Source organism: Cariama cristata, unplaced genomic scaffold (genome assembly GCF_000690535.1).
Source record: "Cariama cristata isolate BGI_N322 unplaced genomic scaffold, ASM69053v1 scaffold12226, whole genome shotgun sequence".
Classification (NCBI taxonomy): Eukaryota; Metazoa; Chordata; class Aves; order Cariamiformes; family Cariamidae; genus Cariama; species Cariama cristata.
The window spans coordinates 1-16,018 of record NW_009621597.1 but is presented as its reverse complement, the minus strand read 5'-3'; the positions used below and the strand labels follow the sequence as shown (position 1 = coordinate 16,018).

Sequence of the window (16,018 nt, the reverse complement as noted above, 5' to 3'; positions counted from 1 at the left end):
GTGGAAAGTGAGGGGGTCCGGGGCAGTGGTGCCCAAGCCCAGCCTCTGTATCGACTGTTTTGCTTCTGTGGTTCAAGGAGTGCTATTGTACATCTGGCCTCTGTGCAAAGCAATTAATACAGGAGTATATGGAAAGCTCTGACAGCATTAATACACACAGTAACGTGCCAGGGTGGGAGGGAGGGACAACTACTGCTAGAATGCCTCTGTGAAACCACTGGATTCAGAGTATTGCTGGATTGCCAAATGACCAAGCACAGTCTGCAAGTGCATTTGCCCTTGTGCCACACAGAAGTACTCAGGGGTTTGGGTCAGTACTGACTGTATTTAGTTCTACATGTGTACAAGTGGTGACTCTTTAAAAAGGTTTCTAAACTTTATTTCTGTATCTCTCAACTGTTGCTGACTTACTGTAGAACATGTTTTTAAAAGCCCTAACTGCTTGTTTGTGTAACAATATGATATGTAATGGTATTATCATTTGTTTACTCTTGTAGGGATGACCCAGAAAATGATAACAGTGAGCTACCAACAGCTAAAGAATACTTCCGAGACCTCTATCATCGTGTGGATGTCATTTTCTGTGATAAAACCATCCCCAATGACCCAGGCTTTGTTGTTACTTTATCCAATAGGATGAATTACTTTCAGGCATGTGTCCTATTTGTTTCTCTGCTTTTGTTTCATTGTTCTGAAAGTAACTTTTGCACTAGTTCACAAGCTCATTATATGTACTTTAGAGTAGATCTGTTCTTGTACACTTTTTGCATTGTGATAATGAAAAATTTAAGGAAACCACTAATGCTTGTGAGAAGAAAATACTCTAAAAACCCTCAGTTTTATTAATAGTGAGTTATTTGACAATAGGATTCTTTCTTGAGATGCCATTCTGCTCTGTCAGGGAAATGACGCTCTAATGAAATGATGCTTTCTAAGTGACATGTAAAACTTGCTCAACTGATTTAGCTGTTAAAAGGCAAATACCTTGGGAATCTAGCGATACCTATTTTCTGCTTGTAATATCACCAACAGTATTCATTTTGTAGACCAAACTGCATTGCTTTCTTCACACAATGCTGTGGCACTAACAGATCAAACCTGTGGCGTTCATAAAGGGTGACCAAGGGTGTTTAGAAGAGGAAAACTGGACAATGAAATTTAAAAAAAATTAAAATAAAGTTGGTCTCGTCTATTAAGAGCCTGAGTAGATTTGACTCCCTACAGTTCTCTTGCAGTTGCTTTTGTCTGTCAAAAAGATCACTTAGAACCAGTTTATTTTCTGTCACCAAAGGCAGGAACTTTGAGCACCTGCATACACAGGGGAAGTGAGGGATGACTTTTGCTGTCCTGTTCTCATTGTCTGCTTTTTGGCAACTCACTTTCTCTTATTTCATTTTTACTTGAAGTGTAAGTTCTTTATAGGGTGGTTTTGTGGAAGGGAAAAACAGAGAATCTCCACGCTTTTTGTGAGGCAGTGACATGAAATACACTGATGGAAATAACGTGGTGATATTACCCAGCAAGCTAACTTCCTTGGAGCGAATTAAAGAACAGTGGGAATTTTCAAAGAGCAAGTCTTACCTATTTCTCCAATAATACTATAATTTAAAAAAAAAAAAAGAAAAACTAATAAAAACAAACAGACAAATAAAAAAAAACTCCAAAAGAGAAGTAGAGCTATTGTGGATTTTGTGGCCTTTTGGAGACAGTGATTTATTGTAATAAAACAGATAGTTTCCTCTTTTTTCTAGTACATCTTATTCTTTGTCAACTGTTCAGAAGCTAAAGATCTGTCTAAGAATTTCAGTAGCATAATGTTCTTGATATGTAATGAATGACTGTGTGATTGTGGAGCAATGTCATAATTGTCTGAAATAATTCAGAACTTAGAAAAAAATTTATTTGCAGGTTGCAAAGACAGTTGCGCAAAGACTTAATACGGATCCAATGCTATTACAGTTTTTCAAGTCCCAAGGGTAAGATGAATTTCGTTAGTGTTCTGTGTCTAAACTATTCTTTAAAAACTTAGCCCAAATATAGATAGGTAGCAGTTACTTTGTAGCTTTTTCCAGGTTGTTAACTAATTCTTTACCAGTAAAATGTTAGCGTTCTGGTACACACAGCAAGTTGCAAAGACAGTTTTAGGTATTGCAATGGCTGGCTCTACAGCCTCAAAGAATTGCACGTTTTAGAAGAGATCCAGTAAGTGTCATTGAAAAGATGCATTTTAAAGGATCATTGTTTAAAATTCCAAAATCATTAATTACTTCAAAGCCTTACTGTATGGGACAAATTATTAAGCTAATGCAAGTGCTGTTTCAGTGAATGCAGATTTCTAGAATGGAGGAAAGCAGAAAGAAGCGCACATAAAAGCAGGATTTTTGCTGACTTTACAGGTTTAAATGCAGGAGTTACTTCACTGATTTTCCCCCTTCCCCCCACCCCACCCCCCCCCAAGTCTGCAAATGAGGCTTTATGAAGATGACGATGATCTAACAAGTTCACAGCTGCTAACAGGGACATTTCTGGTTAACGTGGTGTTCTCAGGCACAGTTGTGTAAAACTGGATTTGAAGCTGTATAAAACTAGCAGAAAATAGCATATTAGTAGTTGTATGTATATGCGGCAGGAATAATGCACACACACAAATTACATCATCTTTTTGTATTCATGTAAATGTAGGCTGCTCTTTATTAACCTGTAGGCATCTCTCTTCATCATCAATGAGACTGTTGTAATTTGAGTAGCTCTTTTATAGTTTACAGTGCTGTGGTCACTCTGGAATTTGCTGTGTCATATGGCTCCACAAATTAACCTTTCACAATCTAAAGCATGTGCTGCTATATGAGTAGTTTCAGAGGCATGTAGGTCTGCCACCCTGCAGCATTAAAGGTGAGCTTGTAAACATCCAAGAGAGTTAACACACACAGTGAATGGTATTTCTGTTCCCATACACTCACCTGTTTGTAAAAATTACTAAAGCACTGAATATAATGCTGCTTAGGCTGTGCTGGCAATTATGTGAAACTGGAAGGCAGGAATAAAAATGTACTTAGTACTTTGATTTACTGAGCTGTTATGGATTGTGAAGAGATATTTATGTTTTTCTTTTTCCTTCCATAGTTATAGGGATGGCCCTGGTAATCCTCTTAGACATAATTATGAAGGTACTTTAAGAGATCTTCTGCAGTTCTTCAAACCTAGGCAACCTAAAAAACTTTACTATCAACAGGTAAGAGTCTTTTGTTTTTACTGGTGCAAATTAAAAAAAAAAAAATTCTGCCCTATACAAAGTATGCCTAAAGTGTTTTTCTTTTCTTCCTTAAGCTCAAAATGAAAATAACTGATTTTGAAAACAGAAGAAGTTTTAAATGCATATGGCTAAATAGCCAGTTTAGGGAAGAGGTGAGTGAGGCTGGCTGTTACATGCTTGCTATCATTTCCATGTCAAAGCTGGTAGGACTGTGATTATGGTTCACGCGCTCTGTTGTCCCTGAATAACACAAAATTAGAACAAAGTTGTACATTATGTAAAAACAAACAACAACAACAAAACCACCAAAAAAATTGTAAGAAATCAAAAAAATTAGTCCTTAACGAAAATTACTAAAGATAACACAGGTGTTCACTTTAGTAATTGTTATCTTTTAAACATGAATTTTTGATGAAGAATCCATTGTATTCTGTGCTTTAATATAGTCATTTACATTTTCAGATTTTCTAATGACTTTTCTATTTCAAATTCCGTAGGAAATAACAGTATATCCAGATAAGCATGGGTGTGTGCGGGACCTGTTAGAAGAATGTAAAAAAGTTGTAGAGCTCTCTGAAAAAGGTTCAGGGAAATTAAGGTAAAGCTGGAAGATTTTGATTTCTTTTATGTGATCACGTGGATTTTATGCGGAAAAGTATCCGTAGAATTTAAAATACTGTGGAAACCATTATTATCAAATGAAGTCTGACACTGCGTTAAAAATAAAAAGCTTCCAGATTCATGTTAAGAGAGTTCTTATTAACTACAAATATAAATTTTATACAATTATTTGGTTTGTATTTCATAAAGGTACATCCTTGAAATGCATAAGTTTTATCAATTGCATTTGTTAACTCATGATTTAATAATTGTTTCCAATTCAAGCATTTCATGCTGTTCACTTCTCAGGAGTTAAAAGGTCATTTAAAGAGAGTTTAAAAAATAATCTACATTAAAAACCTTTGTCTTTTAATTGCACATACTGGCTTTTTTTGCCACGAGCCAGAAGTCTAAATGACTTTGTAACTAAATGTAACTTTACAGCTCAATTTTTACTAAAGACTGAATTTAAAGTTTTACAGATACAGTACTAGCATGTTTACATCCTGACTGCACTAATACTTCTCAAGGTTCGAGAAAGAAAAGTTGCATTGATTTTTTTAAAATGTTTTTTATTTAATTTTTTTTGAATACTTGTTTGTTTATTTTTAAGGCTGCTAGAAATTGTAAGTTACAAAATAATCGGTGTCCATCAGGAAGATGAACTGTTAGAGTGTTTGTCACCTGCAACAAGTCGAACGTTTCGAATAGAGGTAAATACTACCTTCTTAAAAAAACTTTAAAACTTGACTTTGAGAGAAGAAACTGAAGTGGTAATTCTCTTTTTCTGGATTCCGATTTTCAAACACTGTGATTCTTGCAGCAAGCTAGATTACATGATAATATATATGTATTTTTAAAGGTAATACTTCTAAAATTTTTCCTTTGTTTCATCTGCTTCCCCATAATGATTTCATTCTTTAATTTTTTTATGTATGCTTATTATAACAATACAGGACATTTGCTGACTTAGCAATAATTCCAAGGTTTGTTTGAGGACTTGTGATATAAGTGTTTATGCTTAGAACCCACTTTCATACTCTAAACTTAAGTATTCTAGAAGACTTTGTTGCCTTTTCTGTTAAGTTTGAGCTTCTTGAGCCAAATTTTAATACTTACTGTGATTTTTCTAAATATTTCATTATTCAAATCTGTTAACTTGCCTCAAAGATCAGAAAGTAAAAAAAAAAATAAAATTTCAGTGTAAACTGTAATGAGGTGATGACAAGAGGTCTGTGATATTGCTGTCAGCTACTACTACAGCTGATAGAAGATTTCATGTCAAAAAAGCCATTCAGGGAAGCCCGGAGAGTATTTACTGAGTAGGGGACGCTGAAATGCTGTCATGCCAGAGATGAATACTCTTGTAGAAAGACTCTGTCAAACAGCATGGTTCTTTTAATTGGGTTTAGACTTGTTTTACATCAGTAACAGTACATCAATTATGTTTTTAGTTACTTAATAGGTTACTTTGGGGGGGAAGTTTTAGCTGTTTGCAGTCATAATTTTATGTCTGGACCTAGGAAATTCCTCTGGACCAGGTAGATATAGATAAAGAAAATGAGATGCTAATCACAGTGGCACACTTCCACAAAGAAGTTTTTGGGACATTTGGAATTCCATTCTTGCTGAGGATACACCAGGTACAGCATGCCTCTCTTTCTCCCCATGGGATTATATTGATGGTGTTTTCTTAAAGTACTGTCAAAGAAATTGATTAGTATAAAAGGTGTATAGGAAAATACTGCTCCTGTATAAAAGATTCTGCCCCATATATGCCTTTTTACAGTTAAATCACTTGCCATCTCAGTTCTCTTTTGCATATATAGATTGCTTAGTGCTTCAGTGAGCCTGTGCAATATCTAGAAAGTAGGCATTTGGCATCAGCCAAGGACTTGAAATGCTATCAAAGCAATACTATCACCTCCCCCAATCCCCCACAGAAACATCCCCCTCAAACCTAGAATCCTATTTCTAATACCACTTTAGTAATTGCGATGCAAACTTGTTGGCAAAAGGGGCTAGGCCATGGTTGCTTGGCTTCTTACTGAGATACGTGGTTATGAAAAATGAGTTTGCTTTCTTCAACATTGTCTAAGATGACTTTGCATTTCATAACTTCTGTAATTTGATGTGCTTTATCTTCTAGGGCTGGAATTTAATACAAGAGTGAAAGCTGATTTTGAAAGCTTAATTTAAATTCTTAAGTTTTTATGTGGTGCTGCTCCAGCTGAATGTCACACTGATCCTTTTAATATCAAAGTGTATTTCTGGGGGCAGTTAGCAATTTGCTTCTAAACTTTTTCTGGTTCATGTTAGTTTGTATGAAAACTACCTACTTTTAGAAAGGTTTTGGAATGAGAAATATGTCCACAACACTGCATCCCATTGAATTTTACTGTATTTCCATATTTTTGATCAATGTGGAGTAAAACCTGTGTGTTGATTTCTGGTGGAAACCATTTGCACTGCATTTCCCTGTCTATGACAGTTGATACATGTTATTGATCTTTAAGTTGATAGTATCTATCACTTTTTTTGGAATTTTACATACACAACAGGCAGAAACATACTACGAAAAGTTACTAATTGAGGGGAAGCATCATGGGTGTAGAGGTTTTAAAAAGTAATATGCTTAGAAAGGATATGTAAATTTTTTTTTTCCCAAATTCCTATTTTGCTGCTAATTTTCTAACCTTGTTTCTTAACTTGCACATATGACTAGGAGTGCTTGGTCGATTTATGGCACAGTTTGCATAATGATGAATCAGTAAGACTTAAGGTTGCTGAATTTATAGCAAGTTGTTTGTTGTTATTCTGTATTGCAGTGGATTATGTTAACACTTGTGTAGTTTTGTAAATAACTGAGAGGTGAAGGCAGTGTATTTCAGTGAAACTTGAAGTGGGAAATACTAACGGCATCCCTTTTTTCCCAAGATTTTTTGACATTGAAAGTCTTGTTGTAATTATTAGGGTGAACACTTCAGAGAAGTTATGAAGCGTATTCAGACAATGCTGGACATACAAGAAAAAGAATTTGAAAAGGTAATGGCAAGTTGGGAGAGTTTTTATTGCTGATTGTAGATCAAAAATGAGTTTATTTTAAGAAGTTGGAACACCACAGATTTGTGATAAGTGTAGATTTTGATCAATAGAACAGTTGCTCTGAGAATAATTAGGTAAGAAGTGTAGGAGTAGTAGTTCTGTCCTGCATCAAAAGGGATACTCGGCAAAATATTAAAGTAACCTAGAAAAGTTTAGATGGTACAGGACCTCTAGAGGCGACCCACTTCAGGTTCCTCCTCAGAGCAGAACTAGCTTAAAGTTAAGTTAGGTTGCTCAGGGTTTTACCTAGGTGCAATTTGAAAACTCCCAAGGATGGGAATTCTGCCAAGTTCTGGACACTGTATTTTAGGGCATTGCCACTATTGCTGTGAAGACTTTTCTTTTTTTCCTTGCATGTAATCAGAATTTTTCATTTTGCAACTTGTGATGGTTGCCTCTTGTCTTTTTGCTGTGCAGCTCTTTGAGAAGAGTCTGCATCTGTGTAACACTCTTCAGTTTGTGGAAGATTAGATGCCCATGTTAGCTTTTTCTTCTCTGGGCTAAACAAACCCATTTTGCTTGGCTTCTTGTATGCCATGGGCTCCAGCCCTCTTAACTGTCTTACTGGACCATTGCGGGACTTGCTGCAGTTTGTTGCCAGCTCTGTCCCTGGAGGGCCTAAACCTGGACACAGTACTCCAGATGCAGGTTCCTGATTTCCTGAGTGTTCATTTGATCCCATTATCTAGGTTGTTGATGAAAATTTAAAACAGGATTGACCTTTATCAACCACTGAAGAATACTACTAATAACCAGCTGCGAGTTAGACAGTGAAATTGGACTTGAAGTCTTTATTTTAATGTGCTGTCTTACCAGTTGTTGTGGTTTTTTTTCCTTTTCATAGTTTAAATTTGCAATTGTAATGATGGGCCGACACCAGTATCTCAATGAAGATGAGTATGAAGTGAACTTGAAAGATTTTGAGCCCCAACCTGGTGAGTTGTTAGACACCTGACTGTTATTTTGACCTGCTGAAGTTGCTCTCCCAGTTGTTATAATGTGATTATCCTTCACTCAGGATGCAGAAAGGGTTTGTTCTTTGCGAATGAAATCCATTATATGTAGTAACTAAGCAAGTATTTATGCATACTTGTGTGCACACTTAACAGTGTTAAGTGTATATGTTAGTCTGAGAATATGTATTTTTATAGGCGTATTCCTTGTGAGTTGAAAGTTTGCACTTGAGTGACCAAATGGGTCAAATATCAGTATAACATACTTTACAGAAAAGAGAAACAATGTCAGCGGCACCTTATCTGTATTGTCCATCTACTCTCTTGTATGTTTGATTCTCACGTTGTTATTGGAGTATGTGTTCATGTTACTCCTAAAAAATATTAAGGTGCATTCTCGTAAGATTCTTATTTTAAGTGTGCTGCAAAGAGGTATTTGAATTCTCATATTCATTGAAGATACTACTTGTTAGTTCTTGGTATCTTCAATGAATCTCAAGAATCTAACAAGAATATTACATATGTGAATAGGATGCTGTTTAGATTTTCTTAAGAGATGATTCACTAAGTTACAAATGCAGCTCTGTTCTGAATTTGTCTGTGGGTGTTCTATCATCTTGTTTACTTGACTGATATTTAAAGCTCTATTCTCTGAGGAATTCACACATAGGAGAAACGAGGTTAATCCTTCAAGAGTTCCACCACAGTCATCTTTTGAGAGTTCCAGTTGGGAATGACACCTTTGAATCTGCAGTCAGGCCTCTGTTGAAAGCCTTGAATTCATCGGGGTTTTTTTTCCCCTAGCTTAGCTGAGCGTTCCTTTTTGTGAGCTGCTCTGTCTGGTAGACACGAGATTGAGGACAACTTGCTCTCTCTACAGTTCTATTTTTCTGACAATTATGAGCTCTGTTTGCTGTTGGCAGGTTGTGCTAGGGCCAAACTTTCTCTGATATTTTTCAAGCTATGTTCTGGATTTATGTAACAGTTGTAAAGAAATCCTGTAACTGTCCATTTATTTCAAAACACCCAGAGAGTTAGACCTATACTATTACTGACTACTTTGCAGGAACCTAGCAAAAAGTCCTCTCATTGTGGTATGTGATATAGCCAGGTTTATGGATTGTGACTGTGAATATAAGGGGACTTGCCAAAACTTTGAATGCCTGCATCTGCACAAGTCATCCGTGAGCAGAGAATTGTGTCACTGGGGGGACCTCCTTTTCTGCACTAGTTGTGAGGCGTCTCTGGATGATGAGCTGAGAGGTAGACATTTCTCCACGGACAGATAAACTCTCTCGTGTGCTCAGAGTAGGCAGAGTCCTGGTTTTATTGTGAGTCATCTTTCGGGGGCTAGGAAGGGGAAGGCAATAGTCTGAAATGAACTGTCGGACTTTCTGAGCAAAGCAGAACCAGTATTGCCAAAACAATGGGAAAGGCTAACCAGATAACTAGGTCAAAAGTAGAAAGCATGGCAGAAACTGGAAAAGGGAGAACTTGAACTGTTTGTAGGAGTTGCAGGGAATGTGCGATTAAAGGATCTTAATTTGAGAGTTCACGGGAAGTTGCCACTTTGATAGAATACACTTTGATAGAATTCATTCCCCCCATGAAATTCTCCTATGGGGTTACAATAGGATGCTGTAATGCCTTCTTAGATAAGTATTTCAGAGTGTGGGGGCTCACAGGTTTCTACAAGTACCAGGTTTTAACACATGCAGGACTGATTGAACCAAGGCCTTGGCATTCTGTAATTTGATTGACGTAGCTGATGTCAATAGTGTCCCTCTGCTTTTACAAAGATGCACTCTAGGAATGATTGTGCTAACGCTAACAGTGGAGGACTTCATTTCTTTCTTTAAAAGATATTCAAGTGATCTCAGCAAGATTGGCAGTTCTCTTTTATATTTGACCATTATGTCAAACAAAAAGACAAATAATTTTGATTGAAGAAAATATATCCAAAAATGCAGATGCAGGCAACCAAAAAGGTCAAGTGTTTTATGCTTTAGTGGTTGCAGTTGATGGCTTTGAGTGTAGGAGTGTGCTTTTCTTGCTGGAGGGCTATTTAGTTTCTGCCTTTATCATTTCACTTCAAAGAATATTTGATGCTCCGCATTGAGGACATCTTAAAAGAGAATTTTTCCAATTTGCAAAAAGTATGTGGACTGTGGTTTTTCATGAAAACTAGTGGTAGATAAAACTATATTGGGTTGAACAAGTGAAAAAATTTGTATGTTTTCTTCATGATCTGTGACTGAATATTTTTTCTCAGAAAGTAAAGAGGAGGTCAGTTACATGATTTCTTGATCAACTGATCATATTTGCATTTTACATGAATTTAACAAATATTCCCACTTAAACCAGGTGATAAGAGTAACTTAATACAGCAGAGAGAACTTCTAATGTGGCAAATACTATAAGTTGTCATATTTAGATGATGGATGCCTTCCTGTTTCAAACAGGCTCAGCACTTTGGTGGAAGCTGGTACTTTGTTGTGCCTGTGACCATAAATTATAACAGTAGTTTTCTTGCTTTAGCACACACTTCACTGCTGTAAACTCCTGTAAGTGACTGAAGAGGAGAAAAAACAGCTACCTGATCCAGAAACAGCTGTAAAATGTATTATTGGAAGGAAAGCAGTGGTCAGCAAAGCTGCTCTGTTGGCTGTGGACTGTAGGACTGTTCTGCAGTCCTCCTGTGTACCTTGTGCTTCCTAGCAAACTGTGAACAGGGCACACAGGAGTAGTTTGTATAAAGGAAACTTTTCCAATTTAGTCTTAAAACTTCATTATTTTTTTCTCTTTTCTTTTCTAGGCAACATGTCTCATCCAAGGCCATGGCTAGGGCTTGACCATTTCAATAAAGCCCCAAAGAGAAGTCGCTACACTTACCTTGAAAAAGCTATTAAAATCCATAACTGACTTAACCAGATTGTCAAGGCAAGGGACAAAATAAGTGTGTGTGTGCACCTTTTTAACAACTGTAGAACTTTGGTACACGTGCACTATATCTGAAATCTTCAGCAAGAGGATTTGCTGCTGATGTTAATTTTATTTTGTTGAGGCTGTTCAGTTTGGCTTCTCTGTATCTATTGACTGCCCTTTTTGAGCAAAATGAAGGTGTTTTTATAAAGCTTGGATGCCAATGAGAGTTATTTTATGGTAAACGTAATGCAAGGCAATTGTCAGCATAATGAGGGAAGAGTTTAGTAGAACAGTTGACATTGGCAAAATATTTGTCTGTAGTACGTTTATAGATGGCATAAGCTGGCTGGCTGCCCTTCCCAGTATGGTGTTCGCCATCACTGCAGCTAGTAAGTCTTATGTTTAGACTCACATCAGATTTATTTCCTTCAGTTATACTTTAAATGACATTTTTTGTGCATTTGTAAATGCAAAAAACTCACATCATCAATAAATAGCAATCTCTACTTCATTGTGTACATTGTTGGCACTTATTTGGGATTTTTGTCTCCTCCAGCTGCATAGAATGTTTTTTAATAAACTAGTTTTCGTTTAATTTAGTCATACTTTGCATCCCGTTTTGCCAAGTGGATGCCCTGAGTCCTAAAAAGAGATATTTGGGTCTTTTTATTAAATTTTCAACCATTGATAAATACCGTTGCGATTTATTATGCCATCTTCTGGCAAATAGAATGACACTCAAAAGTTGGCAAAAGCAAATGAACAGATTATAAATATCCTTAATTTAGTTAACATGGGAAGAGATGGGGAAAACACAAGAAATAGCCTTTTAGCACAGAGGGCATGCTCACTAGTGTTTAGTAAGCTGTTGAATTTGTATAAAAAAGGAGGGGGAAAAAAAAAGAAAAAAGAAGAAAAAAAGAAAAAATGAAATTGTATATTTAATGAATGAACATGTACAATTTAACACTTGGAGGTTAATTTTGTTGGGTGAGTCTGCAAGTGAATTTCACTGATGTTGATACTCATTGTGTGTAGTTTTATTTCAGTCCCCAGACTGCTTCCTTTTATTTTGGAGCTAATGCCAGCCGCGTGTCTAGTTTTGAGTGCAGTAAAGATAGAATCAGCAATTCACACTTAATTTTACATTATTTTCCAGTATTTTATTTTGTTTCTGTAGCCGCAGTGTACAACAACTCTTCCTGTATATTGCCTTTTTTTGCTGGAAAATGTTGTATGTTGAATAAAATTTTCTATAAAATTTTTTTCGGTGAGTGATGACATGGACATTGAAGAAGATTTCTCCTCTCCTTGGAAATAGAGTTTGGGGAAATGTTTTTATTTGTGAGGTTTTGCTAAAGGTGTGGGTTTTTTTTTCTTAAGTGTTGACAATTGTATAACCCTTGTATTGGTTGTTTTGGGGAAAATTTGTGGGTTTTTTCTGTTTAATTGTTTTGGGCTTTGGAGGGGTTTTTTGTTTTCTTTTTTTTTTTTTTTTACCTCCTAACTAGTTGCATTTGAGCTTAACAAATAAAAGGTTTTCCAGGAAGGAGCCATGTACAAATAAGACAAATGGAAAAATTATTTTACTAGTTTGTTTGTAAAGCTCGTAGTAGAGTCTTTGTGGTAGACTTGACTCTGCCTGCCTGTACAAAATTTTGTGGTCCAGATTCTCAAGTCTAATATTATAAATGGTGTAAAGTGAAATCTGGAGTCTCTAAAGGTAAGCTCTCTTAATAGAGTAATAGATTACTACCGTAATGTGTTCCCTGTATTCATAACCAAACCAGAAAGTGCTTAGAAGCTTCCCTTTCTCAGACTTACCAATAAACATTTAGTAGGGGTTGTGTACATGTGATGGCCTTTATACTTTTTTCTGAGATGGATTCTGGTGATTACTGAAAACACCAGCAAGTATTTTTAAATTAAATTTTTAAGACCCGTTTCATTCTTTTACCTTTACAATGAATTAATTGCTGAAGTTCTAGCTGTGTTTGGATTTCTTTTTAATTTCTATCTTGCAGTGCTTTTAACTGTCCTTTATTTCCAATCAAGGCAAACTAGTTGTTTACTTTTTGTGTCATCTGAGTGCGTAGCTTACAGGTAGAGGGAGGTGCTTAAATAGCATGCCTTAAGTGGATAAAGTTTTCCTTTGATTTGTATTTGCATCAAACGGGTGAGAATTACACCACCATCCAAGTGGTGTTTTTACTAGTACTTGGATTGTCTCTACAGGCTTTCAGTAAACGTCAGGATTTGTGTTCAGAATATTTCTGTAAAATCAGACACTCTGGTTAGCAGTAGTAAGCCCTAATATATTTTGTGAATTTAATGTTATGGTAAAACTGATATAAAATTGAGCTTGTATGTGAATGTCAGTAAGTTTTCAGATTAATTTATGGGATGTTGGCAGCTTTTAGGGAATATCTTAAGGAATACTTCCTATTTCAGAAGAAAATATCACTAACAAAGTAAATTTTGGGTGCCTTTTGATTTTTAGATGACTAGCTTTTACACGCTTCAGTGTTTGTGCTATTCCCACGCTATTTTGAAAAGACAATACATTAAGGCATTCCGTATGCAGTTTTCAATAACTGAAGTTTTTTATGAAATTATTTTTTCTGGAGCACAAGTAACTTGTTACTCAAATGTGGAAATACACACCTATGAAGAGAAGAGGAAGACAGGGTTTTCTCAGGTGCAGTATGTTTGTTCATTTTAAAAAAATTACAAGAATACAGTCTTCAAAATTACCATGCTTTCCTTTTCTTATTCAGATTTTGGAATTATCTGGATAATAGACAGTGAATGCATTAAATTAAGTTAATGATAATATAAGTGTTAAGCAATAAGGATGTAATTTCATGGTACACAGCATCAGAGCGACACGATGTTAATGGCTGAGCCGAATTCTCCCTACAAAAATAGCAAGTGTTGTTCCTGTAGATTTACATAGTGCCTTTTATCCTAAAGGAGCCCAAAGCATTCTGTGAAACGTAAGCAAATCACACCAGTGACATAGTTGCCGACTAGAGAGTGACAGCCAACAAAAACACCGTTTATACAAGAAGGCTTTGCATAGCAACACTAGGACAAATCTGTGCTGCCTCAAGACGCATCGGAGGGATCGGGGCGATGTCGTACCGCAGGACGCGCAGAGCGTGCAGTGCCTCCCGCGTACTGGATCTACCTCAGCTGCTGCCCCTCCGGAGCTGGCACGCCAGCATCCCGCCCCGGCGTCCCACTGGAGCCTGGACCAGCCTCTCCCATGGGCTCTGTGCTGGCTGCAGGCGTCGGTGCCCAGATTTAAGCTACGCTGTGTTTTTGCTATTTAATATTCTTTGTGAGAAATCATTTTCTGTAGGAACTGTATATATTGTAAATAAAATAGATTAGGATAAACACTGGATTGGAGTCTTGTCCGTTCATTGTAGAGAAGATTGAGAGAGAAAGCTAATGAGTCGCTCAGGAGTCAGGGTGATTTTGGTTACATCAAAGAGAGAAATTTTGCACAAGTCAGCCAAATTGTGTGTCAAGAATGACATTCATAGTGTAGGGAGAGCTGGCCAGAAGGTAAATGCTGACTTCTGTGGCAATTTCCAGGTTTTGAGCTCGTGTTTTTTTTCTGAGAGGAATACATAAGCATTTGGATACTGAGGTGCAGAGTGTCGGTGTTTAGTGTGAGGTTAGTGTGGTGTCATTTATTGTTGCCTTTTAAACCAGCCTGGTCTTTAGGGTCAGAAAAAGGGGAAAATGTTCATATGTGATATGCCTGAATCTGACTTCAGATCTGTGCTCAACTTAATCTCTGTCACAGGTGATAACTGAAGTTAGCTGTGTACTAAGCATAGCAGGAAACTAAATTTGCTAACCTCCAGGCTATAGCTAGAAGCCTTTATTTTTTATGAAATACTTGTGTAACTATTGTGCCTCCAAATATTGGTGTTCTAACTACTTCTGTTAAATGTCTCTTGCATATCTTAAATCATATATATAATTTCTTTGTTGTGTATATATTCATGTGGTTTTGTTTTTTTCACCTTTCCTCCTAAATGTTACCGGCTTGATGTGTTATTTACCAGTACTTAATAGCCAACCTTGCTGTTTCACACCCGGATTTAAAAATGCAGAAAATCTTAACATTTTTTAAAAAAACATGTGAAACGGTACAAAACCTGTTGGGCTGACATTTATATGGCTGCTTGTGGATTTAATGGTTGCGGTATTATTTCCATTAGGTCAAAGTAGGTTGGGTCACCAGAGGATGGAGAGTTACCGACCTTGGTACTGAGCAAAAGCCGAGGCAGCTGCTCTTGGAATTGCCTTCGTCGCACTGCTGGGTACGGAGGCTGGGAGATGTTGGCTCTAGGCTTCATGCAGGGCCATGGAGTCATCATAAAAGCTCCTCTGTAGAAACGCCTCACTCGAGAAATTGCACTGCCAAACCTGTACTCCTCCTAGAGGTTGTGAGTGTCTAAATGTATAAGATAATTCAAACACGAGCAGTTTGTGTCCTGGTGGCTTACTTCGGCCACCTGCTGCGCCGAGCCCCTGAGGAAGGGCAGTGGAAGGGGTTGTTGCGTGGGGTCCTTCTAGCACCGAGTCCCGCTTCAGGCTCAGCGACGCTGATCAGCATCAGTTTGGGCCTTACAGCTGAAGACGCGTGGAACACTGAATCACACAGTGCTTGCTCTAAAACCAGTTTCTGCTTGGCTACTAACAACAGTTTTCTTCAACAGCATCTCTTGGGTTTGCTGTTACCTTCTTCAGCGGGGTGATGTGTCTTTTCTGGTTTGTGGCGTCTACCAGGCCGAAAGGTCCGCCTGCTGCTCTAGCACAGACGCCAGCTAGCTCTACGCATTGGTTTGGTTTGCCTGCAAAACAGTTGCTCAACAGTTTTTACTGACATTGATCCAGGTGTACTTTTTTCCCACAGGTCTTACAGTCTAAAGACTGGAGTTTCTATGATCTAAAGACGGCAGTTCTCATATTTCGTGAAGCAAAAAGTCATGCACGGGTCCACCCTAGTTTAGCTAAGCCATTTTAAAATGTGGTACTAGCGAAATAGGTGCTGTTTGTAAGACAGACGAGGTCCTGATAGTTTAAGACGAGTGGACAGCGAGGAATGCCATTCCTGGAATTCATTTCTAGTGCCGCCTTCTAACCCGCAGCGTTCAATAGC

General features: G+C 37.3%; 1 protein-coding gene across 1 annotated transcript in view; it reads left to right on the top strand.

Annotated features, from left to right (window-relative positions):
- USP7 (ubiquitin specific peptidase 7 (herpes virus-associated)) overlaps positions 1 to 11,345 on the top strand; it is a 43,656-nt gene extending 32,311 nt beyond the window's left edge. The window contains exons 22-31 of the mRNA XM_009702025.1: positions 498 to 651; positions 1,909 to 1,976; positions 3,124 to 3,232; positions 3,328 to 3,405; positions 3,751 to 3,851; positions 4,467 to 4,566; positions 5,377 to 5,496; positions 6,827 to 6,898; positions 7,803 to 7,893; positions 10,727 to 11,345. Coding sequence (XP_009700327.1) covers positions 498 to 651; positions 1,909 to 1,976; positions 3,124 to 3,232; positions 3,328 to 3,405; positions 3,751 to 3,851; positions 4,467 to 4,566; positions 5,377 to 5,496; positions 6,827 to 6,898; positions 7,803 to 7,893; positions 10,727 to 10,833 — 1,000 coding nt within the window. The 3' untranslated portion in view covers positions 10,834 to 11,345. The remainder of the gene's footprint in view (positions 1 to 497; positions 652 to 1,908; positions 1,977 to 3,123; positions 3,233 to 3,327; positions 3,406 to 3,750; positions 3,852 to 4,466; positions 4,567 to 5,376; positions 5,497 to 6,826; positions 6,899 to 7,802; positions 7,894 to 10,726) is intronic.
- Positions 11,346 to 16,018: the final 4,673 nt, after the last annotated feature.